Source organism: Mobula hypostoma, chromosome 1 (genome assembly GCF_963921235.1).
Source record: "Mobula hypostoma chromosome 1, sMobHyp1.1, whole genome shotgun sequence".
NCBI classification, from domain to species: domain Eukaryota; kingdom Metazoa; phylum Chordata; class Chondrichthyes; order Myliobatiformes; family Myliobatidae; genus Mobula; species Mobula hypostoma.
Genome location: NC_086097.1, coordinates 99,725,866 through 99,753,859, shown reverse-complemented (window position 1 = coordinate 99,753,859; position 27,994 = coordinate 99,725,866). Strand labels below are relative to the sequence as shown.

General features: G+C 40.3%; 1 protein-coding gene across 2 annotated transcripts; it reads right to left on the bottom strand.

Moving 5' to 3' along the window:
- Positions 1-4,666: 4,666 nt before the first annotated feature.
- nusap1 (nucleolar and spindle associated protein 1) lies at positions 4,667-27,994 on the bottom strand. 2 transcript variants are annotated; one of them, XM_063032201.1, is made up of 13 exons: positions 27,874-27,994; positions 27,703-27,771; positions 23,092-23,265; positions 22,812-22,998; positions 18,009-18,137; positions 16,535-16,647; positions 12,062-12,127; positions 10,765-10,919; positions 10,300-10,487; positions 9,627-9,731; positions 7,150-7,249; positions 6,543-6,647; positions 4,667-4,974 (listed from the first exon to the last, which is right to left on the bottom strand). In XM_063032201.1, the coding sequence occupies exons 1-12, from the start codon at positions 27,946-27,948 to the stop codon at positions 6,560-6,562; spliced, it is 1,449 nt and encodes a 482-aa protein (XP_062888271.1). In that variant the 5' UTR covers positions 27,949-27,994; the 3' UTR covers positions 4,667-4,974; positions 6,543-6,559. The 2 variants fall into 2 exon arrangements, with proteins under 2 accessions (XP_062888271.1, XP_062888189.1); XM_063032119.1 differs by lacking the exon at positions 4,667-4,974 and having other exon boundaries at positions 4,981-6,647.

Below are 27,994 nucleotides of genomic sequence, written 5' to 3'. Positions count from 1 at the left end.
TTAATTGGTGAAAGAGACAGAAGGCCATGGAAGAAACAAAATGTGAGGAGGAGCACCAGAGGGAGGTGATGGGCAGGAAGTGAAATTAAAGTGAGAGAGGGAAAAGGGGATGGGAAATGGTGAAGGAGGGGGCCATTACCGGAAGTTTGAGAAATCGATGTTTATGCCATCAAGTTGGAGGCTACCCAAACAGAATACGAGGTGTTGTTCCTCCAACCTAAGTGTGGCCCCATCACGACAGTGGAGGATGCCGTGGATGGACATATCGGAATGGGAATGGCAAGTGGAATTAAAATAGGTGGCCACTGGGAGCTCCCACTTGTTCTGGTGGACAGAGCGTAGAATCTTAGGGAAGTGGTCTCCCAATCTATGTTGGGTCTCCACACTGGGAGCACCGAACGCAGTAAATGACCTGAACAGGCTCACAGGTGAAGTGTCGCCTTACCCGGAAGGACTGTTTAGGGCCCTGAATGGTAGTGAGGGAGGAGGTGTAGAGGCAGGTGTAGCACTTACGAGGATAAGTGCCAGAAGGGAGATCAGCTGGGAAGGACGAATGCACAAGTGAGTTGTGTAGGGAGCGATCCCCGTGGAAAGCAGAAAGTGTGGGGGCTGGTGGGGGGGAGGCGGAAGATGTGCTTGGTGGTGGGATCTCGTTGGAGATGGCGCAAGTTTTGAAGAAGTATGTACTGGACGTGGAGGCTGGTGGGAGGATTGGGGTAACAGCAAACAAGTGAAATGAAAGAGATGTGGTTGAGGGCAGTGTTGATGGTGGAGGAAGGGAAGCCCTTTCTTTGAAAGAGGAGGACATCTCCTTCATTTTAGAATGCAAAGCCTCATCCTGGGAGCAAATGTTCATGGCGAGAACGACTGCAGTAAAAGTAGGAGGAAAGGCCGACTGGATTCACGGGACGCGGAGGAAGCTCAGTCACAGTGAAGGACAGCCTGGCGACCCAAACGAAGATTGGAAGTTGTTATATTATTGCTTGGACTCTTTCAGGCACAGGCCTCTGAATATATAATACATTTTTATCTCTTAGTTATGAATTTGCTGTGCACTCCAGCTTCGCTTGCTGGATATGTACTCACATCCCTCAGCACAGCAAGGGGTGGGGGTGATGTCCATTTCCGGCCTGTTCCCCTCAAGGAGGACGAAGTGCCCCAATGGATCCTCCATCAGAACGGGACCACTTACAAGTGGGAAGCGGGTAATTGGGAAGGAGCGATGACAAAACATAAGGAAAAATGGACACAGGAAGGATATAGTTTGGAGATCTTTAAGGGGGTGCCTATCAACCTCAGTATAATGTGCCCCACTTCTCCTGTTTCTAATATTGAGCTGTTCCCCTTTGGGAGAATTGTGTGTAAAGTGTAGCTCCCTCTTGGGGTCAGGGAAACTGAGGTCTGTTGGTATTAGCCGCTGTCTACAAACCCTTGACTTCAGCGACCCACTTGTAGCCTCTTATTCTTTAAGAGAAAGACTGCAAACAGAACACCTGAGGGAGGTGCTGCCCATTGAAATCGAAGTGAAAATGCCACTCATTTTTTGTAAATATGACACACCAATATGGCCATTTTCAATAGGATTCCCCATAAGGGTACTTACTTTGTCTGCGGCTACCGCGCCTATCCCTGGCTGCCCCGAAACTCGGTAGGGACCTGTTAACCGGCCTATGTGGTTCCCTTCATGCAGATTCTAAAATTCTTAAACTTGCATCCTAGCATCCGGATGGAGAGAGCTATTACTGAGACTGAGGGCTTTGGGATGATGATGTTTCCTGTGCTTGGGGCAGGCAGAGCAGCTCAGGAATACATGAGTGGCCCTCAGCCCTTGGCCAATGATATCGCTTTGGCCCTGGAGGAAACTCAGCAGCAGATTAAGGAACAAACTGCTGAGGTAGTATCCATTAGCCCTGCAAAATAGAATGGCTCTGGACTTCATACTAGCTGAGAAAGGTGGAACCTGTGCTATCATAGGACAGGAATGTTGCACCTGTATGCGAGTCCAAGAATATAACCCATCCGGCGGACTATATTCAGAAGAGTGCTAAACAAATATGTAAGGTAGGAGAATTCTAGAACTATAATCCTTCCAGGGGGTGGTGGACTTTTGGGAATCTCTTAGGCGGGTGGTGGACAATGGTGGTGCATTATAGATTGTTACTGGTATTGATATGAGTGGTAGTAACAATCTTTAGCTTTACTTGTGCCCTGGTATCCCTGCCTTGGCATAGATCCACAGAGACGTTTCCAAAGATGAAGTTGGAATCCTTTGATCCTAAATATGATGAAGACCCTTGTTTAGACATGCAGTCTCTGCCCCCAGGTTATGAAGCCCCTTATCCAGAAGATGAAGAGGAATAAAGTTGATCTGATGATCAAAAAGGAGGGGATTGTGGAAGAAAGTTGAGCTTCAGAATTAATGGTTAACAAAATTATGAGAATAACAGGGTAAGAAGTAGATGGGGTCTGTCTCCTCATACTAATTAGCAACAAGTCCTGTTAGAAACAAAGAACTGATAACACACAGATGTTGTGGGTAAGGAGGAACCATTAGCCCTCAAGGCTACATGACTAATGACTTGTTTTTTCAAAATAATCAATGTGGGGAGAGACCATTGGCTTTCCAGGCTATACGATTAATGGCTTGGCTTCTTATAATTAATGGGGGACATTCCTTCAGACTTCAAGGCTACAGAAATAACGGCTTGGCTAATAATTAATGGGGACTGATCGTGTATGTGAGGACCCATGTCTAATTTTGCGTAATGTATGGAAGCATCTGGAATCCTGTCAATAAGGAACTCTTCACCCCTGAAAACTGCTGAAATGCGTGTACTTTAAGGTACAAAAGACCATGCTTGTGCTCACTTCGGTGGGGTCTCTTAGTGGGATCTCCGTGATCATGTAATAAAGTAATTAAACTGAACACCAGGGGTCTGTGTCTTTGTTTAAGTCTAATTGGCAATGGTAAGTTTCTCTGACACATACACAGAGGCTATAGAACTGAGGTAAGACAGCTGTGAGGTTATGGATTGTATATGGATTACAGAGGAGGTTGTTCTTGATATCATGAGGCAAAGTAGGGCAGATAAATCCTCGGGGCTTGACCAGGTATCTCCTTAGACCCTGTGGGAGGCTAGTACAGAAATTGCAGGGGCCCGAGCATATGGCATTTAAACTGTCTTTGCCATGGCGAGATGCCAGAGGATCAGGAAAAAGCTGATGTTGTTCCACTGTTTATGAAAGTTCCCAAGAACAAGGTAGGAAATTATAAGCCTGTGAGCCTGACTTTGATAGTGGGAAAGTTATTGTGCGGTATTCAACAGGACCAGAAATATGTTTTTGGTTAGTTAGTCAACATGGCTCAGTGTGTGGTAGGTTGTGTCTAACCAATCATAGTTTTCCCAGGTGATCAGGAAAGTTGATGAAAGGTTAGTTGCTTGGCCTTCAGGCTGAGGTGGTTAATTGGATTTGACATTGGCTTCATGGAAGAAGCCGGGGAGTGGTAGTAGATGGTTACCTCTCTAGAGTTAGTCAACATGCGGGGTAGGTTGTGTCCAACCAGTCTTGGAGGCTTGCAACTGTAGAACGCCACGGGGATTGATGTTGAGTCCATTGTTATTTGTCATCTATAAGCAATGATCTGGACGATAATGTGGTAAATTGGATCAGCAAATTTGAGATGTCACCTGATGTAGTGGACAGTGAAGTATACTATTAAAGCTTGCAGCAGGATCTGGACTAGATAGAAAAATGAAATGTAGAACTTATTGCAGACAAATGTGAGGTGTTGCACTTGAGGAGGAAGACGTACAGTGAACGGCAGGGCACTGAGTCAAAACAGAGAGATCTGGGAATAGATCCATAATTCCATGAAAGTGGCATCAGAGATATATAGGGTCACAAAGAGAGCTTCTGGCACATTGGCCTTCATATATCAGAGCATTGGGTACAGGATTGAAAGTTACATTGGTGAGACTAGATCTGGAGAATTGTGTGTAGTTCTGATCACATCTACTGGAAAGACATCAATAAAATTGAAACAGTATAGGGAAAATTTTAAAGTATGATGTTGGTTCTTGAGAACCTAAATTACAGGAAAGCTTGAATAGGTTAGGACCTTATTACCTGGAGCGTAGGTGAATGAGGGGAAGATTTTATAGACGTGTTCAAAACTCAGGGGTATAGACAAGGCAAATGCAAGTAGAGGTCAGAAGCTAAGGGTGAAAGGTGAAATGTTTAAGGGGAACATGAGGGCAAATTTCTTCACTCCGGCTAGTGAGTGTGCCATTCTGTGTGGAACAAGCTGCCAGCATAAGTGGTGAATATGGATTCAATTTCAACATTTAAGAGATGTTTCGATAAGTACGTGCATGGGGAGGGTATAGAGGTTTATGCTGTAGGCAGAATATTAGTTTAGTATGGACTAATAACTATCCAAAGGCAGATATAAACATACAAGTGAAATGAAGCATTTACATAAGTCTGACAATTCAGACATACTGCATGTGGTTTTTCCACATCCAACAGCAGGTGTCCATAATTTCCTACTTCAAAAGGTGCTGGAACTTATCATACCAACCAGGGTTTTGACCAGAAAAATTGACAATTCCTTTCCTCACAGAAGTTGCTAGTGCTGATTAATTCTTCAGAAGGATTGTATTTTGCAAAAACAAAGGTAGCATGGAGATCAATATTGTTGCAGCTGTGATCACATTAAACAGTGAAGCAAGCATGAAGTCATTCCTTGTGTTTTTGCATTCTGAAAAGTTCCAGTAAAGCCCTTGTCAAATAGTTTCAGGGAAGGATTTTAATTATGATTAGATAGTAGAAGCCAATGTTGCTAATTCTGGAACAAAAATTGTTGAGAAAGCTAACAGAATTGTACAGTTTGTCTTTTCCTCATTGTTTTTCAGTCTTTGTGTGTAGTTTTTCCATCAATTCCATTGCACTTATTTGTTCCACTGTGAATGCCTGCAAGAAAATGAATTTTGGTTGTATATTGTGACACATGTACTTCAATAATAAATTGAACTTTGATTACATTTAGGCAAGGTAAACAGGAAGCACTTGCCAGTAGCAGACAGCTAAATGACAAAGGGACATCATTTACAAATGATGGGCAAGAAAGATACTTAGCTAGAGGGGAGACAAGTTAAAAACTTAATAGCAGTTGGGACAATAAGGGCTGCTTAAAACCCACCTTATTGGCTATCTGTTCCATTATCTCCTTTTTGTACCCGCCCCCCCCAATATCAAAATATCTTTGCCAACATAGCTGAAATACTATGTAGAATGTCATAACATTAACAGAAATACAAATATTATTTATATTTAAAAAAAATCCTAAGGCAGTGGGATTGGTAGGTATCCAGCCTTCACAATCAAATACAGAATGTTTTATTTTACCAATATTCATTTTACCATACAAAAATACTACTGCAATAACAGGATAGATTTCTTAAAAAGAGGCAAATATCATTGCTAAAGAAGATAGCAGTATTTCTCTATTATCACTTCTCTCAGTTTGTCTTCCTGAAGCCACCATGTATGTCACGTTACATCTCTGCCATCTCATTCTGAGTTTACACTGTTGAGCTTTTCATAGGACATTAACCGAAAGAAGTACTACTAAATTGCTTGATCCTCCTTTGAGAGAAGCAGTCTTAGACTGTCCAACATTTTCTGCTCTCATTTCAGACTGTGGCTATCAATATTTTTCCCCTAGCTGAGTACTAAACACAGTGAAAGCACTGAAGTAGTAATGTACAAAGTACCATCACCTGTTTAGCTAGTTCCTTTCAGGGAAGCAGTTTCCGTACTCTAAAAAACTTTTTGGCTTTGACAATCAGAAAGATCAATCAACAGTTAGTACATTTAATTGATATCTATCAGGATAGATTGGCAAAGAGCTACAATGCATAATTCAGCTTGGATGGTCCTGCCTTTTCTTAGTGGGGTTTTATTTGAGCCCAGATCTTAGGATTTTGTTAGAAATGATCCAAACTTTAAATATAATTGAGCACATTCTACTTCCAACTGATTAGGGCGGAATAAACCCCAGTGCTGAAAACCTGGAATAGAAAATGCAGGACAGTAAACATCAGTGGCACTGAACTACAACTAGACAAAATGAACAGACAAGACATCGGATCTCTGAACAACAATTAACAAATGTAAAACTAAGCGGATGAGAGATTTTAATGCTGGAAAGATGCTAAAATATATCTAATGGAACTCCTGAAGGGAAGTCAGCTTCTATGCATAATGGGGCACTTTTACTTTCCCAACCAATAATGTAAATCTAAGTTCTGGATACAGAAGATAAAAACAAAATTTGAAATCCAGGAGTTCAAACATTGATATTCATTTCTGTGAGAAATGCCCAACAGCAAAATACATACAGATTCAAAACTGAAATCACATCAACCAAAGGCTGAAGTATACAGTGCTACACACAAGGGAAAACAAAAGTTCTTTTTAACGAAAAGGTTGATGACCACGTTGATAAAAAAAACAGGGAAGTATTAGTATAAACCAACCAATGGGTTGATTTCCTTCACTCCATGACCAAGCCTCGCCTTGCTCCCATCATGTGGTTCTTTATCTCCTTCCTCTTTTCCACCAACTTCTCCCGTCGATTTTCCCTGTAATGGAATAGAGGGTAAATTCTCCCAGCAATGATGATGCTTCCTGAATGTAAGGTTGAGACTTCCACATCAGCTAACACTGATGCAAGAGTAAACAAAATTCAGGACAGATGTCAGATTACAGTATACTCTAGCAAAATTAGTCATTCAGGCCACAAAGCCAGAAAAAAAGATATTTCTTTCAGAACCTCAGGGTTAAGAGAAAAATTAAGTGAAGGATCAATTGCACCCCAAACAATTTCCCTGTTCTCCTTTCTTAAAATCACTGCCATGGAGGTTAAATGTCTTGTCCTTCATCTCTACCGGGTCAAAATCTTACACATTAGGTTTACCTTAACTGCTAGGACAGCAAAGACACAAGGAAGCAATGCTTTAAAATGCATACCAGTAAGTTCACATCCCAAGAATCACTAAAATAGTTATCATATTCTAAAACTAGACATCTTTGTCACTCAGGCAATGATTAGTGGATTACAAATGTAATGGAGTGAAACCTTACCTTGTCTGCAATTTTGGCTGTTTATAATTCTGAGCAGAGAACGTTGTATTCTGTGACTTATTTTCAGCTACTCTGGTGTCCTCCCAGGGTCTTAATTTTCCTAAACACAAAAAGAGACATTGGGTAAAAGTGATCAGAAATTTGGAACTTTTCAAATCATAAGACTATCAGACCTAGGAGTGGAATTAGGTCATTCAGCCCATCAAGTCTGCTCCACCATTCCATCAGGGCCGATTCATTATCCCTCTCAACCCCATTATCCTGCCTTCTCCATGTAACCTTTGACACCCTGACCATGATACGACCAAACTCTGCTTTCAATGACCTGCCCTCCACAACCATTCGTGGCAACGAATTCCAGATCCATCGGTCTTTGGCTCTTTTGACTTCCAGATTCCTCTTAAACTCTGTTCCAAAGGGACTCCCTTCTATTTTGAGGCTATGCCCTCTGATCCTAAACTCTCCCATTATAGGGAACAACCTCTCCAATATTTGAGAGATTTCAATAAGATCACTACTCATTCCTCTAAACTAGAGTCCAGACCCAGCACCCTCAAATTAACCCTTTCATTCTCATGAACCTCCTCTCGACCCTCTCCAATGCCAGCACATCCTTTCTTAGATATGGAACCCAAAACTGCTCGTAATACTCCAAGTGAGGTCTATTGTTGTCAAACCTGAACACAAATTGTAAATACTAGGCACTAACAAAATACTGTCATATCTCACTAGTTTTGACTCCTGAGATTTCTTGTTCAAGCCATCCTACATTCCTTCCAGATGTTTATTAAGCACACTGATAAACTAAACATTCTGTCAAAACATGTTTCTTACCATATTGAAGATTAGAAGAAACTCATTAGCGGTTAGGTTTGTTTTTTGCAAACAGACCAGACCCAGTGAAATGTCAATTTAATAGAGTAGATGGCAATGTTACCAATATACTTTTAATATTTTAATTGAAGCTGCTGAATCTGTTACATATCCACTTCATGAAAGCCAGGGTCTATATGATCTGCTTAGTCACTTCTGAATGCAACAATAAATAATAGATTACACTTGTTTCTATAATAAAAGTGACTTCTAAACAGTCCATATAGAATTTAGTGCTCTGAACTGAAAATACTCATCTCTTGGACATTGTTGAGTACCATCAGTCATCCTTCACATACATTTAGTATAGCTATGTCCTTCAGCATTAAGATAATTACTTCATGATAAGATGGTCCAAAGGACCCATTTCTGTGTTATACTGTTGAGCAACATCATGTTGATACTCTACCATGAAGGCACCATTTATGATCTGAAACAAATGTCAGTCACAAACATGGATTAGCAACACTGTTCCAGAAAAAATATTCATGGATATTGGAGTTTAATTTCTCAAGCCATGCAGCTGTCGGCCCATAGCTATGCTTAACTCTCAGATATTGATTGTAAGTATGCTTGAACCTGGTTGGGAACATTGTCAGCTCAGAGCCATTGTAGCATATCCATTAGCACAATGCTATTACAGCTCGGAGCATCAGAGTTTGGTGTTCAATTCCAATGTTATCTGTAACGAGTCTTCCTGTGAAATGCATAGGTTTCCTCCACAAGCTCCAGTTTCCTCCCACAGCCCAAAGACATACTGGTTAGTAGGTTAATTGGCCATTGTAAATTGTCCCGTGATTAGGCTAGGATTAAATTGGGTGTTACTGGGCAGTGTGGCTCGAAGGGCTGGCCCTTAATCCTTTCGAGAGAATTGCTACCACACACACTGTTGTCCAAACCCCAACATCCATCAGAAAAGTTATGGAGTTGGCTGGGGGGGGGGCAGGGCAGGGGGAGTACACAGGCCCTAGTGCCTTGTAGAACCATTCTTTAGTGGAAGTGAAATTAATTATAACTTCAAATTAAAGTAAGTGAATAATTTAGAAAAAAGTACTGCATGAATGGGTAGGGTTGAGATGTATCTCTACCAAAGGAGGTGTAAGGCACTCCTTCCCTCCGCTAGCCTGCAGGTCACCCTTGGGCAAGGTGTAAAATCAGCTTAGCCGCCTGATCAGGGTCATGTGAAGCCATGGGAGTAGGTGGTGGATGGTTGTGTGAGCAGCTGGTGCAACTCAAGTTCTGGTTATGCAACCACTGACACCAGGCAGACAACTTCTGAAAAGTATTGGTAATGGCTGGCATCACCCCTCTTGTAAAGACACTGCCCTGAAGGTGCCAATGGCAAACCACTTGTGTAGAAACATTTGCCAAGCCAAGAACAATCATGGTCATATTAGAGACAGATGAAAGACCATGATCACTCATGTCATACAACATGAACTATATGAATAATAGCATTGAATGAATTGCTTTGGAGATCATTGATAATAAGTACAAGTGGTGCCCTACGTTGCAAGATCTTGGAATCCTAAACCAAAAGTTCCACAATACTTTTACTCGCATATAATCTTCCCAAAAGCTCACTTGAACCAATGTATACCAACCTTTGTGTGGCTTGTATCCAAGAGGCCGAGACAAGCTGGCTTGCAGGTCGAACTTTTTGCCGGTTCCAGGAGTGGCATTGCTAGAAAACTTGAATGGAGTAACCACTGAAAACAAGAAACACAACCCGCAAACAAGTTAATTAGTACACCATTATCCTTTGGTGCCTAGTGGCTCATTTTATTGAAAGTGCTTATTGATATATTCTACAAATAGAAATCTCTAATTAAAAGAAAAAGCCCCAGCATCTACGATACCGAATTCCGTTGTTTGCTACAAATGGAATGTTTGCAGTCACATATTTGGCTTCCTCTGAAATTAGTGCTTCCGATAAGGAAGGTACAATGGTTATTTCTCCTTTTCAAGACTGATAAAAGTGATTGGTAGGCTACCTGAACATGGGCAATATCTAATTTCTTACCTCTCAAGCCAGACCTTCCTTCGGTACACTGTGTATTTGACTATTTACACAGAAACTGAGCAAGACTACTTCAGACAATGAACATGGTTAAAATGGATCTTCACTCTACGTTGATGTTGGATAATGGGAACCCAATTTGTAATTATTAAAAATTTTTGATTTTTAAAAAAACCTAATTTAGCCCCAAGTGCCAAATATTTAACATGTTGAGATGTGGTATGCACATAAAAACAATCAAAGGGATACAACAGTACCTTTACTCTGAGTATGTTCTGTACAGCTGGCATCTTTCTGGTCCTTTAGTTTCTTTGGTTGTGAAACCATGTTTATTTTCACCTCTTCAGTGTCAAGATCACTGGATGGTTCTGTGTATGGTGACATTCTGCATGGAGTTTTCATTGCAGTGTGCTTTTTCTCAGTATTTTTGGTACATTCTGTAAAGCTGAACAGCATAAAGTATAATTACTTATTTAACACAGGTGAAAAATGTCAAAAAATGAAATGAACTAAAACATAAAACTGAAGTTATGAATAAGCACAACATTAAAATGTACCTCTACACCAACTTCATTTTTATTCCTTAAAAATTACAATATTTATGTATTAAATTTGTACAATATTCAAAGAAAGGCACATAGAAAATGGAGTTAAAAGGGGACAAAGAATTGATAGGAAGGTTTTATCTGGATATTGCTAACAAATATAGCAAAAGCCATTACCGAACATTCATTTTGGAAACAGAGTGCACAGATGGTTTGAAGACAGAGGTTCGTGGCAGCTTAGCTTGGTTGGCGGGCGTGGATAATTTATTATTTTTTGTGTGTTGCAGTGGGCTAATCAAAGCCAAGCTCTTCTGAGGTCCATTCAGTGATTTCTAAAGCAAAGAGAGAGAATAGAAAATGTCATAAATTCATACAATTAAATCAAAAAGCCAGAAAAGTAGCTTTTGATGTGATTTTTGATTAACAGCAGCTTTAGTCCTATCTGTCAGCTTCCGGAGACTGCAGGATAGAACAAGATAGTGGCAAACATATTCATCACATTACTATACTGTCATTGAGCCTTAATTAATCTGCTCTATTAATAACTTTCTTTCATCACAAGATCTGGAGGGTCAGGGACTTGAGTATGCTCAAATCTATTCATACTCAAAATAATGCAAGACCGAAAGAACACTTAAGTTGATAAGTGACAAAAAAAACCATTTACACCACAAAACTACCAAGCAATAACCTTCTCCAGACAATTTAACCACCCATGTTCAACATTCAAGAACATTTAATTTCCCACAACAATATCCCATTGCACCCGAGCTCGAGAGTAAACCAATATTCTCGTGGACAGGTTTGTTAGAGCAGCTGGGGAGGGTTTGAACTAATTTGGCAGGGTAGTGGGAACAGGAGTGAAGGGATGGATGAGAAAAAAAAAAGCAAAGATGGCGTGCAGTCAGATGATAGGATAAAATTGCAGCCACCAGGGTGAGTTTCAGTGCATTAGGGATGCAGAATCAAAAGGGGTAGCAAATGCAACCCTCGAAGTGTTATATCTCAATGTACAGAGTACTGTATGCTTCCCAAATCCACAACCCCTACAAGGCAGCCAAGTAGCATGCTCACATGAACACCACCATCTGCAAATTTCCTTTTAACTTGCACACATGGTCCTGTCTTGGAAATATATTATCAAGTCCAAATTTTGAAGCACTCTGCCCAAACCACACGGTTGGAATATCTTCAACCAATGAATTGCGGATGCTCACTTTTTTTAAAAAAAAAAAGTGAATTACAGATGAAAAATAAATGGACATCCTGCAAGGGAGGCACATCCCATAAATAAATGTCTAAATCAGTTTCATGTGTTTAATAAATTAGATGCCACCATAGGGAGCATCAGCTGTATCATAGATTTCAATCCTCAATTAAAAAGTGCCTAGGCATTTCAGCTCTTCCACTATCACCAATAAGTTCCATCTCAGTGACAAACTTTGCAATGTTATTTCATCAATGCTGTACTTACCTTCACATTGTTCCCTGGACGCTGTGTTTCAGATGTTTTGTGATGAATGGAACTTTCAGCCAACATCTACAATCATTAAATAAGCTTGGTCAAATATTTAAGTTACAAGGCTAGTTTTAAACTGGGTTACTAAAGAATTTACACTATAGAAATTACTATAGAATTTACACTATTTTCATGTTAGTTGAATCATTTTTGAATTTATTAGATCTTGAAAGAAACTTCCAATATGGAATTGAATGTGATCTCAAAGTTATCCAATTGCTCTGCCTTGTCTGGTGAGGTGATGTAGTTCAAATGTTAAAAACTATGGATTAGTTAATATTAAAAGACAGTGGATTGTTATTTACATACAGGCATAAATGTAAAATCAGCATTGGGAGCAAAGGGATCAGAAATTACACCCCCACACCATACTGCCACCCACACAACACTAAATCAACATTCCAAACAAAATTGTCTGCAGAATCGATCATAACAATTAAGTGAATTAGAATAAAGCATGCTCAGAAACTTTGGTTAAAAAGCAATGAAACAGAAATTAATCAACACTCTTGAAATGTGGCATCATAGGCCCTATAGGAATCTTAAATGTCTCTGCAAATGTAATGCTAAATAACTAATAAATACTTCAAAAGTTTTTTTTTAAATATTGAGAGCTTGTGAGAAGTTCAAGAAAGAAATTCTAAGGAGTGGTTTGTATTGGAGAACTTAGAAGTTCTAAAAGGCACAATTTTTAAAGTTTTGCTGAGATAGTACATTGCCAACTCATGCGTGTGAAAATTCTGAATTAATTTTTTGTCCTTAAAGATCAGTTTCATTAAAGAGTCCTTTAGCAATTGGATCACATTTGAAGTTCTTCTGATCACTGGTATGATTTATCAGATCTTGCTGTTTTTGCTAGATTACATTTTATGGTCTTACGTAGGGTGTACCTGTAGAGTATCTGACCAAAGTATCCTAATCAAATTCAATTAACTACCACTTTTCAAGTAATACACTCAAAATGCTGGAGGAACTCAGCAGGCCAGGAAGCTTCTATGAAAAAAAAAAAAGAGTAAATAGTTGAGGTTTTGGGCCGAGACCATCTGGACAGGGAAAAAGGAGATGAGAAGTTAGTGAGAATGTGGTGGTGAAACCAGGATGAGGGAGGGGTGAAGTAAAGAGCTGGGAAGTCAATTGGGCAGGAGAAGGGGTAATCTGATAGGAGAGGATAGAAGGCCATGGAATAAAGGGATGGGAGAGGAGCACCAGAGGGAGGTGATGGGCAGGTAAGGAGAGAGAGGGAAATAGGAATGGGGGAGGGGGGGAGATGGTTGCAATTACCAGAAGTTCGAGAAATCGATGCTACACCTTATATTCCGCCTGAGCAGCCTCCAACCCAAAGGCATAAACATTGATTTCTCAAACTTCCAGTAATTGCACCCCTCTCCTTCACCATTCCTCTCTCCCATCTTACCTGCCATCACTTCCCATGTGCTCCGCTCACTTCCCTTTCTTCCATGGCCTTCTAACCTCTCCTGTCAGATTCTTCCTTCAACTCTTTCACCAACTTCCTAGCTCTTTATTTCACCCCTCCCCAAGTTTCTCCTTTCACCTGCAACCTTTACTTCTTCCTCCCTTCTCCCCACCTTCTTACTCCAACTCATTTTCCTTTCTAGTCCTGATGGAGATCTCAGCCTGAAATATCAACTGTTTACTCTTTACCATGGATGCTGCCAGGCCTGCTGAGTGCCCCTAGTGTTTTGGGTCTTGCTTTGGACTTCCACCACCTGCAGATTTTCTCTTCTGGATGAGAAGGCTATGCCAGCCAGGAGGCACACAGGAGCGAGATAGATTGGCTGACTGAATGGTGTTGTGATCAGTTCAGATTGGCAAAAACATCTCCATCAGCACAGGAGCACCACAGGGATGTGTGCTTAGCCCCCTGCTCTACACGCTTCCGCATCTTCAGATTTTCTCTTGTGATTCAGCCATTTAGATAAGGTAATTTCTTTGTGCAATCAGTGATTACTCCACCGACTTGAATGCCCAAGCACCTGATACTAATATTAGCCCTGATATTCCAAGAGAGTAATCCTACATGCCATGATTGGCATTGATGACTATATGGAACTGTATCCACAATTTAGTGGAGCATGAATGGTTGCTAGAGGTTCAACTGACTGCACTGATAAGAAAATAGACTACATAAAAGGAGAGAAATTACCCCCGTGAGAGCTTGTAGAAAGATAAACTTCCAGTCAAGATGGTGCCAGTGAACGACAAATCCTTGGGCAACATCTTCCAGATAGCCAATCTCTGCAATTATTTCCACTTTCTCTATATCTTCTGCTGGTTCTTTTTGTCTTGATTGTGTTAAAGATTGGAGCCTGAGACGTAGCATTTGGAATTTGATCGAATTCACAGAGGGTTGTGGTTCTGTGGAATGCTCTGCCTCAGAAGCCAGTGGAGGCCAATTCTCTGGATTCTTTCAAAAAAAAAAAGTTAGATAGAGCTCTTAAAGATAGCAGAGTGAGGGGATATGGGGATAAGGCAGGAAAAGGGTACTGATTGTGAATGATCAGCCATGATCACAGTGAATGGCAGTGCTGGTTTGAAGGGCTGAATGGCCTACTCCTGCACCTATTGTCTATCTAGCACTCTGTTGCGTCCAGAGAACTGCCCCGTGGAGAAGACCAGAGACGAGGTCCCGAATAGCACCGAGAACATGAGCTGACTTGTGGAAAAGACCAGAGCTGGGGTGTGGGGTCATGAATGACTCCATTTTGAAGCAGCGAGGTGTAGGCGGGTGGGGGTGGTCGTCTGTGATTGATCTCATGGGGGTGATGACAATCGGTAGCCCAGTTGGCTGTGTTTGAACCCAGCATGGCGGTCACTCTTCATGGAATGATTGAGTTTGTTCAGCCGCTCTCCTCAAATGCTTCTTTTCTTTTTAAATCTTTTTATTAATTTTTCAAAATTATAAACTCAATAATAAAGTTGGTACAAAGAGATTGGAAAAATGTTCATCAGCATATATAAAATAAATTTTAAGTAACATAGATATAAAAGACTTACAAACTCAATGAGATTAAACATTAAAAAATAAAAAAAACACAAAAAATCCCCAAAAGAAAAAGAAAAAAAACCCCCGCAAGGAAAAAAAACAGGGCTAGACCAACAGCTTGTATCGGACACGTTCATTAATGTCGTTAACTCCGCTCCTCTCATCATATAATTTAAGTTTAGAAAAAATATTCGGAAAGGTCAGATTACATCATGTGAAAATGTTGCATAAAAGGTTTCCAAGTTTCTTCAAATTTAACCGAAGGGTCAAAAATATCACTTCTAATTTTTTTCTAAATTTAAACTTAATATGGTTTGAGAAAACCATTGGAATGTAGTTGGAGGATTCGTTTCCTTCCAGTTCAACAAAATAGATCTTCTCACCATTAAAGTGACAAAAGCTATCATTCGACAGGCTGAAGACAAAGATCTATGTTCTACCATTGGCAATCCAAAGATTGCCGTAATAGGATGGGGTTTTTAAAATCGAAGCATAGAACTGTTGAAATATCAAAAATGTCTTTCCAATATTTTTCCAAAAGAGGATAGGACCAAAACATACGAGTTAAAGAAGCCACTTCAGAATGACATCTATCACAAGTAGGGTTTATATGGGAATAAAAATGAGCTAATTTATCTTTGGACATATGAGCTCTATGTACTACTTCAAATTGTATTAAAGTATGTTTAGCACATATAGAAGTACTAACTAAATGAAAAATTTTATCCCATTTCTCTGTAGGTAGGGAAAGTTGAAGTTCCCTTTCCCATCCATCCATTTTTAATTTTATCAGATATATCTGGCTGTAATTTTATAATTATATCATAAATTATTGCTATTAATCCCTTCTGCAAAGGATTAAAACCTAAAATTTTATCATGAGTGCCAGAAGGATTGGCTCTCCTCAAATGCTAACAGGAAGATATTTTTGACATTGAGGTTTGTGATTATTGGGCTGTACTTTATATTAGTATTCTTTCAGTTTTTTGGTGTTTTCTTTCTGTGGCCAATATGCTAGTTTTAGTGAGAGGGAGAGGATGGGGGATTTGGGGCCCGATTTTCTTCTTGTTTTTCCTGTGTGGACAAACTGTTAGTTTTTGGGTGTGAGAGAGGGGTCCAGGGTTTTGATGCTATTGTCACTGTTCTTTTCTGCAAGCGAGGGGGTTGGGGACGATGCTATTGTTGACAGTCCCCCCCCCACCCCCCGTGAGGGAGGGTGTTTCAAGTTTCTTTTCTTTATCTTATGGGGGAGGGGGTGGAAGAGTTGATGTCTTTTCTTTCAACAACCACCATGTTTTTTCTGTATTTCATGGCTATCTGGAGAAAATGAATATCAGAGTTGGATTGTATATGAATACTTTGACAATATAATGAACCTTATCTACATGTACTACACACTGCTGTGTATGGTTTATTATGCTTACCTTCACTTGTTTGATAGAATTACTAAAAACTTCAAGATGTTTCCGTTTCCGTTCAATATACGAGTCAATTGACTCCATTTTGTTGAAATTTGCTTCATGAATCTTCCTCCAGTCTAGGAATTCCGAATACCACAGCACATTAGAATCTCAGAATTCCAAACAATGTTAATATGTGGATATTAATTCCAATGAATACCAGTTCAAAATTATACTACTCCAATATCAAAACAAAGATGCAAAAATTACAAAAACTGCCATTTACTGATAGCATTTAAAAGAATGTACTGCTTGGTAAACATAGTCATTTACCAAAAAGACCATTATGTTTTTAACAATACTTTTCTTATCTCAAGATCCTTCTCCCACTTTTTGGCAGATATTTTACCTTTTCTATCAGTCTCCTTAAGCCAAACTCATACCAGTTAATAGGTTAATTGTTCATTGTAAATTGTCCAGTAATTAGGCTATGGTTAAATTGGGGGAGGGGGTTGCTGAGTGACGCGACTCGAAGGGTATATTTTAATCAATTAATAATCTGTTTTTGACAGACATGAATTACAGTTCATGTTTGCCAATTTCTGGCCCACTTCCTTTGTAGAATTTTTATGCATTTAAAGAATGTCTCTAACATCTGTTAGATGGCATTCTTTAGCTAATTATCTCCTTTCTTTCTCTATGAAAGAAATTCCTCCACTCTACTCGGCAATTTTTCCATTATTAATAACGCCAATGATAATAATAATAAGTACTTTATTGACCCCAAGTGGGAATTTATTTCATTACGGCAGCATTTAAAAAACACTAAGCAATAATAATGAATATAATATTAAAGTACAGAATAATATACACAATAATTTAATGTACAATAATGTATGAAATAATAAAACGGAAACTATTGTGTGTTCTCCTGCCGCACAGATGAACTGTTGTATATGCTTATTGCATCTGGTAGGAAAGATTTTCTGTAACAATCCTTGTGACAGCAGAGCTGAATGAGGCTGTTCCAAAGAGTGCTCCACTGCCTATTTAGTAGGTCATGGAGAAGATGTGCCTGATTGTCCAGAAATGATAGAAGTTTGTTTAGTGACCTCCTCTCCACCACTAACTCAAACCACTTCACTAAAAGTGATGGGAAGAATGTCTACCATTTCAACTAATACTAATTCATTACTGACGGACCATTGCATGTATGGACCTCAAAAAAAGGCATATGACAATGCTATAAAGATAGAGGTGCCAGTGCTGGAAACTGCAAGATTATTTTGATCTTTCCCCATCAGTGGCCATTCTCAGCACTTCCATCATAAGGTATCTTATAATTAGTGTTAATCATTCTTGCAATCTACAAATTCTTGACTGTACTAATGGAATCATCTAGTATATTAGTACTGCGAAGCACCAAAAGCACTGCCAATTCAATCTACAATTTCTGTACACTAAACTGTTTTATAAGCAAACACAAATAATTTCTTACCAGGAGTAGCATGTTTCATTCCAGTTCTTCTACCAGTGCTGGGAGTCTTTAATCCGCTTTTCTTAGCTGCTCCTATGTATGATGGAATTTTGCTAGCTAGACCAAGAGTCTTTGATTGAACAGCAGTCCCTAAAGTAGAAACAAAATCAACTGATAAAAGCTTGTTCAAACACTAGTGTGCTGTGATACACACAAAATGCTAGAGGAAATCAGCAGGCCACACAGCATCAATGGAAATGAATAAACAATCAAAGTTTGGGCCGAGACGCTTCTTCAGGAGCGGAAGTGGGGGAGGGGGATGGTGGGAAAATGACAGAATAAGGAGAGGGGAAGGAGGACCAGTTGGTCAGGTGGGTGGGAAAGATAAAGGGCTGGAGAGGAAGGAATCTGATAGGAGAGAAGAGTGGACCATGGAAGAAAGGGAAGAAGGGGAACCAGGTGAAAAGAGGCAAGAGACAAGAGTGGGGAACAGAAGGAGAGGGAAGGGGCGAGGTAAAAACAAAATACCGGAAGGAGAGATCAATGTTTATGCCATCAGGTTGGAGGCTAGCTATACAGAATGAGGTGTTACTCCTACTCCTGACAGTAGCCTCAGTGTGGAAAAAGAGGATATTAGAATGGGAATGGGACTAGGAATTAAAATTGGCAGCTGGGAAATTCTGCTTTTGGCAGATGGAGATGAAGTGCTTGACAAAGTGATTCCCCAATTTACACTGGGTCTCATCACTGTAGAGAAGACTGCATCAGGAGTGCCAGATATAATAGACGACCCCAACAGGTTCACAGGTGCAGCGTTGATGTACCTGAAAGGACTGTTTGGGGGCCTGAAAGGAAGTAAGGGTAGAGGTAAATGGGCAGGTGCATTTCTGTCACTTGCAGGGAAAAATGGCTGGAAGAAGATTAGTGGGGAATGATGAATGGGCAAGGGAATCAGAGGAATGGAGGAAGTGACCCCTGCAGAAAGTTGGGAGTGGGGAGATAAAGATCTGCTTGGTAGTAGAAACCTGTAGATTTTACAGAGAATGATGCATTGGAAATCTGCTGCAAGGCTATAGTCCCTCCCCTCTTCTACCCCCCCCCCCCCACCTTTGGACTCTACTCATCTTTTTTTTTCTCCTATCCTGCTGAAGGGTCTCGGCCCTTTTTGTTTTGTTGTTCAAGAAAGGTCCCAAGAGTAAACAGGGAAATTATAGGCCAATGAGTCTGACATCAGCAGTAGGTAAATTATTGGTAAGTATTCTAAGGGCCTGTTTAAGGAAGGTCAACATGACTTTGGTTAGGATGACCAACCACGCACAATCCTAGAGTGCTGTGTTTTTTTTTGTGGAGATTACCAAGAAACTCGATGAAGGAAAGTCAGTGGATGTTGCCTACATGGACTTTAGCAAGACCTCTGACAAAGACCCGCATGGGAGGTTGGTCAAGAAGGTTTAAGTTGCTTGGCAGTCAGGATGAGGTAGTAATTGGGTTAGACATTAGCTTTGGCCCATCTAGTCCATGCTAAACTGTTACTTTGCCTAGTCCCATCAACCCACCCCACCATAGCCCTTCATACTCCTTGTCCATGTAGTTATCCAAACTTCTCTTAACTGTTGAAATTGAACTTGTATCCACCACTTCCTCTGGCAGGATGTTTCACACTCACTCCACCCTCAACATAACATTCCAACTCCTGTACTTAGTACTTTGATTTATGAAGGTCAATCTGCCAGAGGATTCTCTTTATGCCCCCATCTATCTGTGATGCCACTTTGAAAGAGTAATTAATCTATAATCCCAGATCCTGCTGTTCAACCTCCCCAGTGTCCTGTCATTTATTGTGGCTTGTCCTACCAAAGTACAATACCTTTGCCACTTTTCAGCCTACTTCTCCTGCTGGGTCCAAATCTCACAACCTTTGATAGCCTTCCTCGCTTACTAGTATGTCCCCAATCTTGTGTCATCTGCAAAATTTCTGAGCCAGATTACATTATCCAGAGGTACAGAGGAGATGTCAGGGGTAAGTTGTTGTTTAAAAAAAAACAAACAAACAAAAAAAGTAATATGCAGAGAGTGGTGAGTGTGTGGAACAAGCTGCCGGCAACAGCGGCGGAGACGGACACATAGGGTCTTTTAAGACACTCCTGGATAGGTACATGGAGCTCAAAAATAGAGGGCTATATGTTGAGATGTTTCCACTAGTGGAAGAATCTCCAACAATGGGATGTAGTAGATGATTACTTAAAACTTAAGTCCATAGGAATTTCTTTGAGCAATCTCCGAAATTCACTACCCCAGAGAATTTGGAGGTTACATTAGAGGTACTTAAAAAGGAGTAGATACACTTCTGAAACATCAGAGAATTGAGAACCATGTGGAAAACAAGAGTTGGAGCAGATGTGATCAGGAGTGTGGCTCACATCTGCTCATTGCTTTCTCCTGTTTTTGTATTCAAATCCTGAAAAGGTCTCACCCTGGGGCTCTGATCCAACAATGACTGACTAGTGGTACAAAATAAAGATAGAATTTGGGTAACTTTGGTAAGTTTTGAGTTAGTATCCTAAAAAAATGTGAGGGAATATATTGCCAAATTAGTTAACAATTGTAAGGTTCAAATAGTTACATAAAATACTTTTGTTTCTGCTTGATAAAGTCATGTGCAAATGTTTCTTTCAAAATAAGATGGAAGAGGATTGGCAAACTACCTGTTAATGAATGTTGTTTACTTGGATATACTGGAAGGGCTTTGACAAGATGAGGCTGCTAAACAAGGTAAGAACCCATAGGCAGACATCCTAGCATGGACAGAAGACTGGCTGACTGGCAGGAGACAAAGAGGCCTTTGTGATGTTCCACTTTTTTTTTATTAAAAGGTCATATGTCAATGATTTGGATGATAGAATTGATGGTTTTATGGCTAAGTTTGCAGATGAAACAAAGATTATGGAGGAGCAGGTAGTTTTGTGGAAGCAGGGGATCTCCTGAAGGACTTGGACAGATTAGGAGAATGGAATACAGTGTAGGAAAGTGTATGATCATGCAGTTTGGTAGAAGGAATAAAGATGAAGACTTTTTCTAAACAAGTAAATTTAGAAATTGAAGCTGCAGAGGAACTTGGGAGTCCTAGTGCAGTGTTCCCTAAAAGTTAACACGTAGGTTGTATTGACAGTAATGAAGGCAAAGGCAGTGATAGCGCTCATTTTCAGAGGACTAGAATATAACATCAAGAGTGCAATGCTGAGGTTTTGTAAGGCATTGGTCAGACTGCACGCAAGAGTATTGTGAGTAACTTTGGAGAGGGTTCAGAGGAGGTTCACAAGAAAGATCCCAGGAATGAAAGGGTTAATATATGAGGAGCATTTGATGGTTCTGGGTCACTGGGGCTTAGAAGAGTAAGGGGAGATCTCATTGAAACATATTGAATATTGAAAGGCCAAGGTAGAGTGGACATGATATTTCCAATAGTGCGCAGTCTAGAACCAGAGGACATGGCCTCAGAATACAAGGACGGCCCATTTGAACAGAGGTGAGAATGAATTTCTTTAGTTAGTCAATGGTGAATCTGTAGAATTTATTGCCTTAGATAGCTGTGGAGGCCACATTGCTGGATATAATTAGAGTTTGATAGGTTCTTGATTAGCAAGTTCAAAGAACATTTTATTATCAAAATACATATTGCACCATATACAAATTTGAGATTCATCTTCCTGCAGACATATTCAGTAATCTATAGAATAGTAACTAACAGGATTAGTGAAAGATCAACCAGAGTGCAGAAGACAACAAACTATGCAAATAAAAATTTAAAAAACAATAAATAATGACAACATGAGATAAAAAGTCATTGAAAGTGAGAATATTACTTGTGGGAACATTTCAACAATGGCCAAGTTGAGTGTAGTTATCCCCTTTTATTCTGATGGGCTTGATGGCTGAGGGGCAACAACTGTTCTTGAACCTTCCACCTGACGGCAGCAGTGAGGAGAGAGTATGACCTGGGTGGCTGGGATCTCTGATGATGGATTCTGCTTTTCTACCACAGCCTTTCATGTAGAAGTGCTCAATGGCGGGGATGTCTTGCCCCTGACGTACTGGGTTCAATCCACTACTTTTTGCAGGATTTTCTGTTCACAGGCATTGGTGTTTCCATACCAGGCTCTGATGCAGCCAGTCAATATACTCTCCACCACACATCTGTAGAAGTTTGTCAAAGTTTTAAGCTGTCATGCTATACGCAAACTCCTAAGGAAGTAGAGGCGCTGCTGCACTTTCTTTGTAATTGCACCTACTTGCTTTGTCCAGGACAGGTCCTCGGGAATAGTAATACCCAGGAATTCAATGTTGCTAACACTCTCCAACCCCTAATCCTCCGATGAAGCCTGGCTCATGGACCTCTGGATTCCCTCTCCTGAAGTCTATGATCTGTTCCTTGATCCTACCAACACTGAGTGCGAGGTTGTTGTTATTATTACACCATTTGATCTCCCTCCTGTATGCTGGTTCATCACCACTTTTGATTCAGCCTGTGACAGTGGTGTCATCAGCAAACATGAATACAGCACTGGAGCTGTGCTTCGCTACACAGTTATAAGTGTAAAGCGAGTAGAGTAGTTAGGGTGTTAAGGGTTACTGGGTGAAGGCAAGCAAGTAGAGTTCAGAGGAATAATAGCTCAAATGGCAGACCATACTCAATGGGCAAGATGGCCTAATTCTGCTCCTGTTTTATGGTCTTAATCACACTTAACAAAATATGCATTTGAAACCATTCAGTCCCTATTATTTCCAGTGCTTGTAATAAAGTTGAAAAAAATTGCACATTTCTACCTTTAGATGTGACAGTTGCTTCCTCAGTTGGTAAATGCCTGCAATGAGTTGCAGCAACATTCTCATCAGGAATTCTTTCATTTTCATTGTCTGTAGAAAGCTGAAATTGTGCATGTCGTTTTCTTTGTTTTCTCTTGGAGTCTGAACCCTCTAAGTTCTGACAATTTTCTGAAAGTGGTGAGACCACCTACCAAATATTTAATAAAATATTTAAAATTATGTGGAATACAATTACAATGTAAACTTGCACATTAGACAATAGATTAAACTGAATCATTACCATTGAAGGTTGTTCAATTTCAGAAGTTGCCTGTTGATTTCCAGATTCATTCTGATTTTCTTTCTGCTTTCCCTTGCTTTTATTTGACAGCCTTCCCTTGCCCCGTCGTTTAGTCACATAAATGTCATCCCCTTCTTTTAAAATTGTTGTACTACATTTATCATCTTCTGAAGCCTGGAAACAAGTGGGAACAAAGTCTGTACAAAAGCCAATAAATTTCAAGTTTAAAAAAAAATCAAATGCTTGTTTCACATTCTTGTCCCTAAAGCCAAGGGTCACATATAGTCACTCATCGGTGAATACTCAGTGATATTTGAGGCTGATAGGATGAATTTGCCTGCTACTGCAGTCACTCATCAAATCAGTGAGGCCAGGTGGTGGCTGCCTTTCCAGTGTGTAACTCTGCTACCACAGTCTTTTCTCTGATCCTCTCCCATAAACAGTTCTCAAAAATTTTATGCTGTTGTAATACACAGGTTTTTCACCACTTTCAAAACATTTGTTTGAGGGATAATAATCTGTATGGTTGCCTCCCTTTAATCTTCCAGCTAGAACTGCCCTAGACTGATTGACTTGCTCAGCTATTTCAAAGGTTAGTAAAGAGTCAGTTCTGAAGTCCTACTTGGTCGAAAAAGGATGAAGGGATAAATTTCCTTCCCCAAAATGAACAAAGTGAATTTTTATGACAAGGCAGTTTATTCCAGAGCTTAAGATCAATAAGCATAAATATATTCAATCATATTTGATATTTCTACAGGTGATAGAATTTGGGCTCCCAGCTCTAGATCAATAAAATCTTGGCCTCTGGTACTGTTGCCATTGCCTACAATACCAGAATTAGAAAATTTCACAAAAGATCAAAATATTTTTTGATAGCAAAATAAAAGCCTTTGACGTACCTGGAAAATGACAATTGGCACTGTTATCTTGCTTTCCTGACTGCTTATCTTAATAATCTAAATATGTAACTCAAGTTAAGAAGCAACTTCAGATGATCTCAATCAAATTACCTTTTCTCTCTGCTGTATTAAACTGAACATTTTCTATGGCCACCTGCAGCAAGATAAACTCTTATTATCCTGTCTGCCAGGTTCCCCCTGGGCAACTACAGGGAAGTTTCAGAATTTACTTAAGTAATGATTTTCCAAGTTTAGCAGAGACACAAGAACACTGAAGTTATCCACATGACTAGAGGTAGTGAAAAGGTTATTTAACATCATGAACTGAACACCAAATAACAGAATCTGCTCTATTCCTATAGATGAAATGATTCAGAAACCATCCATTTTCATGACTTTTTTGATACATCCTATTTGTGAGCATTGTTCCGGATTTACAACAGATCTATATAATGCATTCAAATCAGAAAGATTATAGCTGTTCAAAAGTAACTCGAGCATTAAATACTGGCCTTGTCAGTTTTTAATGTACATTTGGAAAACAAGTACAGTATACAGGACAAATCAAGACAATTAAAAAACTCCAGGCGAAACTAAAGCCTGATATTCCTAAAGCAGTGCCTCACGGAATCAGAATTAGAGTTGTTGTCACCGCTGTGAATTATTTTATTTTGTGGTAAGCATACTAATTTACTGCAAGTTACAATAAAATAACTAGTGCAGTGAGGAACAGTAAGCTAGTGTTCATGGACTGTGCAGGGGTCTGGTGGCAGAGGCGGAGGGGAAGAAGCTCGTCTTTCAGGCTCCTATACCTCCTTCCTGTTGGTAGTAATTACAAGAGGGCATGGTAGGGTTCTTCATGATGGATGTTTTGGAGATGAAGATTTCCTGAATGGTGGGGGGCTTGTGCCTGTGATGAAACTGACTATTAATACAGCATCTTACGATTCCGTGTATCAGCATCTCCATAGCAGTGATATAACTAGTTAGAATGCTCTCCATGGTACATCTGTGGAAATTTTCAAGTCTCAAACCACCTCAAACTCCTACTGGCATGCCTTCTTCATGACTGCATCAATGTGTTGGCCCTGGATAGATCCTCTGAGGTGCTGGTGCCCAGAAGCTGCTCATCCTTTACCTTACTAACTCATTACTGAGGACTGATGTACAGGGTGCAGCGCTAGCCAGAGCACATCGTTAAGAAAAAAGCCAAAATAAACCAGCAAATTAATTAGGTGCTGCCCATGGTGACCCGAGTATCTCAGAGACTGCTGATCTCCTGGCATTTTTACGCACAACTCTGGAGTTTCCAAAGAACAGTGCCAAAACAAAAAACATCCAGTGAGTGGATTTAACAAGATGTTTTCACTCACAGAATGTTTTTGTTTTTGGCACCATTCTTTGTAAACTTCAGAGTCTGTTGTGTGTAAAAATCCCAGGAGATCAACAGTTTCTGAGATACTCAGATCACCCTGGGCAGCACCTAATTAATTAGCTTGTTTATTTCGGCTTTTTTTCTTAAAGATGTGCAGGACACGCTCCGGCTAGCACTGCACCACTGCCAGTGTACATTCTCCCAACTGCCCCTTCCTGAAATCCACAATCAATTCCTTGGTCTTACTGACATTGAACACAAGGTTGTTGTTGGGACACCATACAACCAGCCAATATTCCACCTGTACGCCTTCTTCACACCAACTGAAATTCTGCCAACAACAGTGGGTCATTGGTGAATTTATAGGTGGTGTTTGAGTGGTGCCTACCCGCATGGTCATATGTGCAGAGAAAGTAGAGCAATGGGCTAAGCACACACACTTGAGGTTTACTGGTGTTGACAGAGTGAGGAGGAATGTTACCACTCCTCCACTAAACTTGATTAAAGAAGCAATCATTCTAATTTGCAAAGGAATAGTCGAGATTAAAGTTATGTCAAAAATTCAGATAGCTGATTCTTAAAAAAACTGCTAGAAAAGCCATGCTGTCAAGTACCAGTCATAATTAACAACATTTTAAATAAAAGCATTATTACCTTGCCAATAACCCATGTCTTGAACAATCCAATCAGAACTTAAGCTGTTAATAAACTTTGGATTTGAGAAATTACATAAATGACAAAAAAACCTGCATCTGAAATAAAAAGCTTTTCATGTGAACTCCCTCAGGTTTCAAGTGGTCTTTCTAATCCCCTCATAGTTGTGTGGCACTGATTTAGGGAGCAATTTTTTTTCCTTTGATCCAAGGTGAAATACCTTATTTTCTGGGGAAAATACATTATTTGATTTATCATAATCAAATGCCCATGTGTTACAGTGCTGTTTATCTTTATACCTGATACAAACTTGGTTACATGCAGCCCCCAGGTTACGGCAGGGTTCAGCTCAGGGTACTGTTTGGAACCCAAACTGTTTGTTGAGTTGGAAATGAAGAAAAACAGAGTATTGTGACAGGGTCACAGAAGCAGCTGTGCTGTCAGAGTGGCCACCAGCTGGCCTCTCTGCCTCAGTGAAGGAGGCAGCGAGACTGCTCAGTGCTCTGGATGCTGGGCTCCTTGTCCAGCCCTCAGTTGTTGTGGTTCATTCACACATTTGGTGTCCGTAAACCAGGCATTCATAAACTGGGGAGGTCCCGAGTCTGATTATCTATTTATTCCATGCAATTCCTTTGATTCAATCAGTCTTCTAAATTGTTAAGGAAGTTGCTGAAAACACTGTAGATACCCTAACTAGTTTTATATTGCCCCCAACTCTGACAACTAAAGCTCCTTCAGTAGTTATGGCACAATTTACACATCAAGCAGCAGCAAGTTCTAACAGCAAAAAGAAATCTGCAAAGACCACACAAGTTCCTGACATACAAGTTCCTAGTAAATATGAGCAGAAACAATAAACAATTGTTACAGCTGATGGAGCACACATGAAAAGATTGCCCATCAAAGGGTTGAACTGATAGCCTGAGTATATTAAATCCCATTTTAATTGGAACATAAGGATGCAGAACAAATGGGAAAATACATGCACCAATTTGGCAAAGCATTGACATTTTCCCTCCAAATCCAGGTATTATAGCTATTATTCCAATTAGTATGAAGTGCAAAACTAAAACTACTTGCCACTGTCAAATTTACTCCCTCTCTGTATCTGCTCCCACCCAGCTTGATGGTGGCTCATTAATTTATTTACAACGCCCTGTAACCCTCATCTCCAAGAAAGGACCAGGAAAAGAGAGACCTTGACTTGAAAACAGTTCGCTGTATTGTGACCTCTTGCAGGTCAGATTTAAACACCGCCCACTGATAGTGCCTCCCCTCTCGCCCCGTTAAAAGCGGCATAGTAAAATATAACCAACGATCTTTGGCATTTTGGAGCATTACTAAAACACATTTGTTCCTTGGGGAGCTACACCCATTCCCTGCTCTTTCTCTGAGGGCATTTTCAAATCCAATTGTGACCCAATGCACCAGTCCTCCTTTCAAGTATATGCACACTCTAAACAATAACAAAACGCTTGCCTGCACATCCTGTCTTTTGCCGAGTAAGTTCAAAATTGTGACCTTTGAAACTCCTCTCTACTTACTATATTCAAACCTGGCAAGATCTTGCCCACCCTTCACTGTCTTTAACAACACCGCCAGTCACTTTGCAGTGGTACAAGCTGAATTTTCCCCCGAATCTCACAAAACACGTTAAAAGTTCAAAGGATTTCACACTCATACCTGCACATGAGCGTCGACTGTCGCCTGGTTCTCGAAATACTCTTGCAAGAGTTTACATAACTTGTCAGCCTGAGTTTAAAACAGATGAAGATATTTAGTGGGTTTAAAAGAATCGATTCACCTCGCGACACGTGAAATAGAAATAAACCATGACGCCCGGGTCCCGCTCACCCTCAGATTCGCCTTCAGGCCGCACTTTTTGGCGAGCTGCTGCAGCTCCGCGTATTTCAGTCCATCCAGCTCCATGGCCACCCGCCTGTCGAACCGAGTCAGGTCAATCCCGCGCTCACTA

Coding starts and splice junctions, on each gene's coding strand:
- nusap1 (XM_063032201.1), bottom strand. CDS start 27,948: ATGGAGCTGGATGGACTGAAATACGCGGAGCTGCAGCAGCTCGCCAAA. Junction 16,648..18,008: donor AATGAAACATGCTACTCCTG/GTAAGAAATTAT, acceptor CGGAATTCCTAG/ACTGGAGGAAGATTCATGAA. Junction 12,128..16,534: donor ATTCTATCAAACAAGTGAAG/GTAAGCATAATA, acceptor TAATGATTGTAG/ATGTTGGCTGAAAGTTCCAT.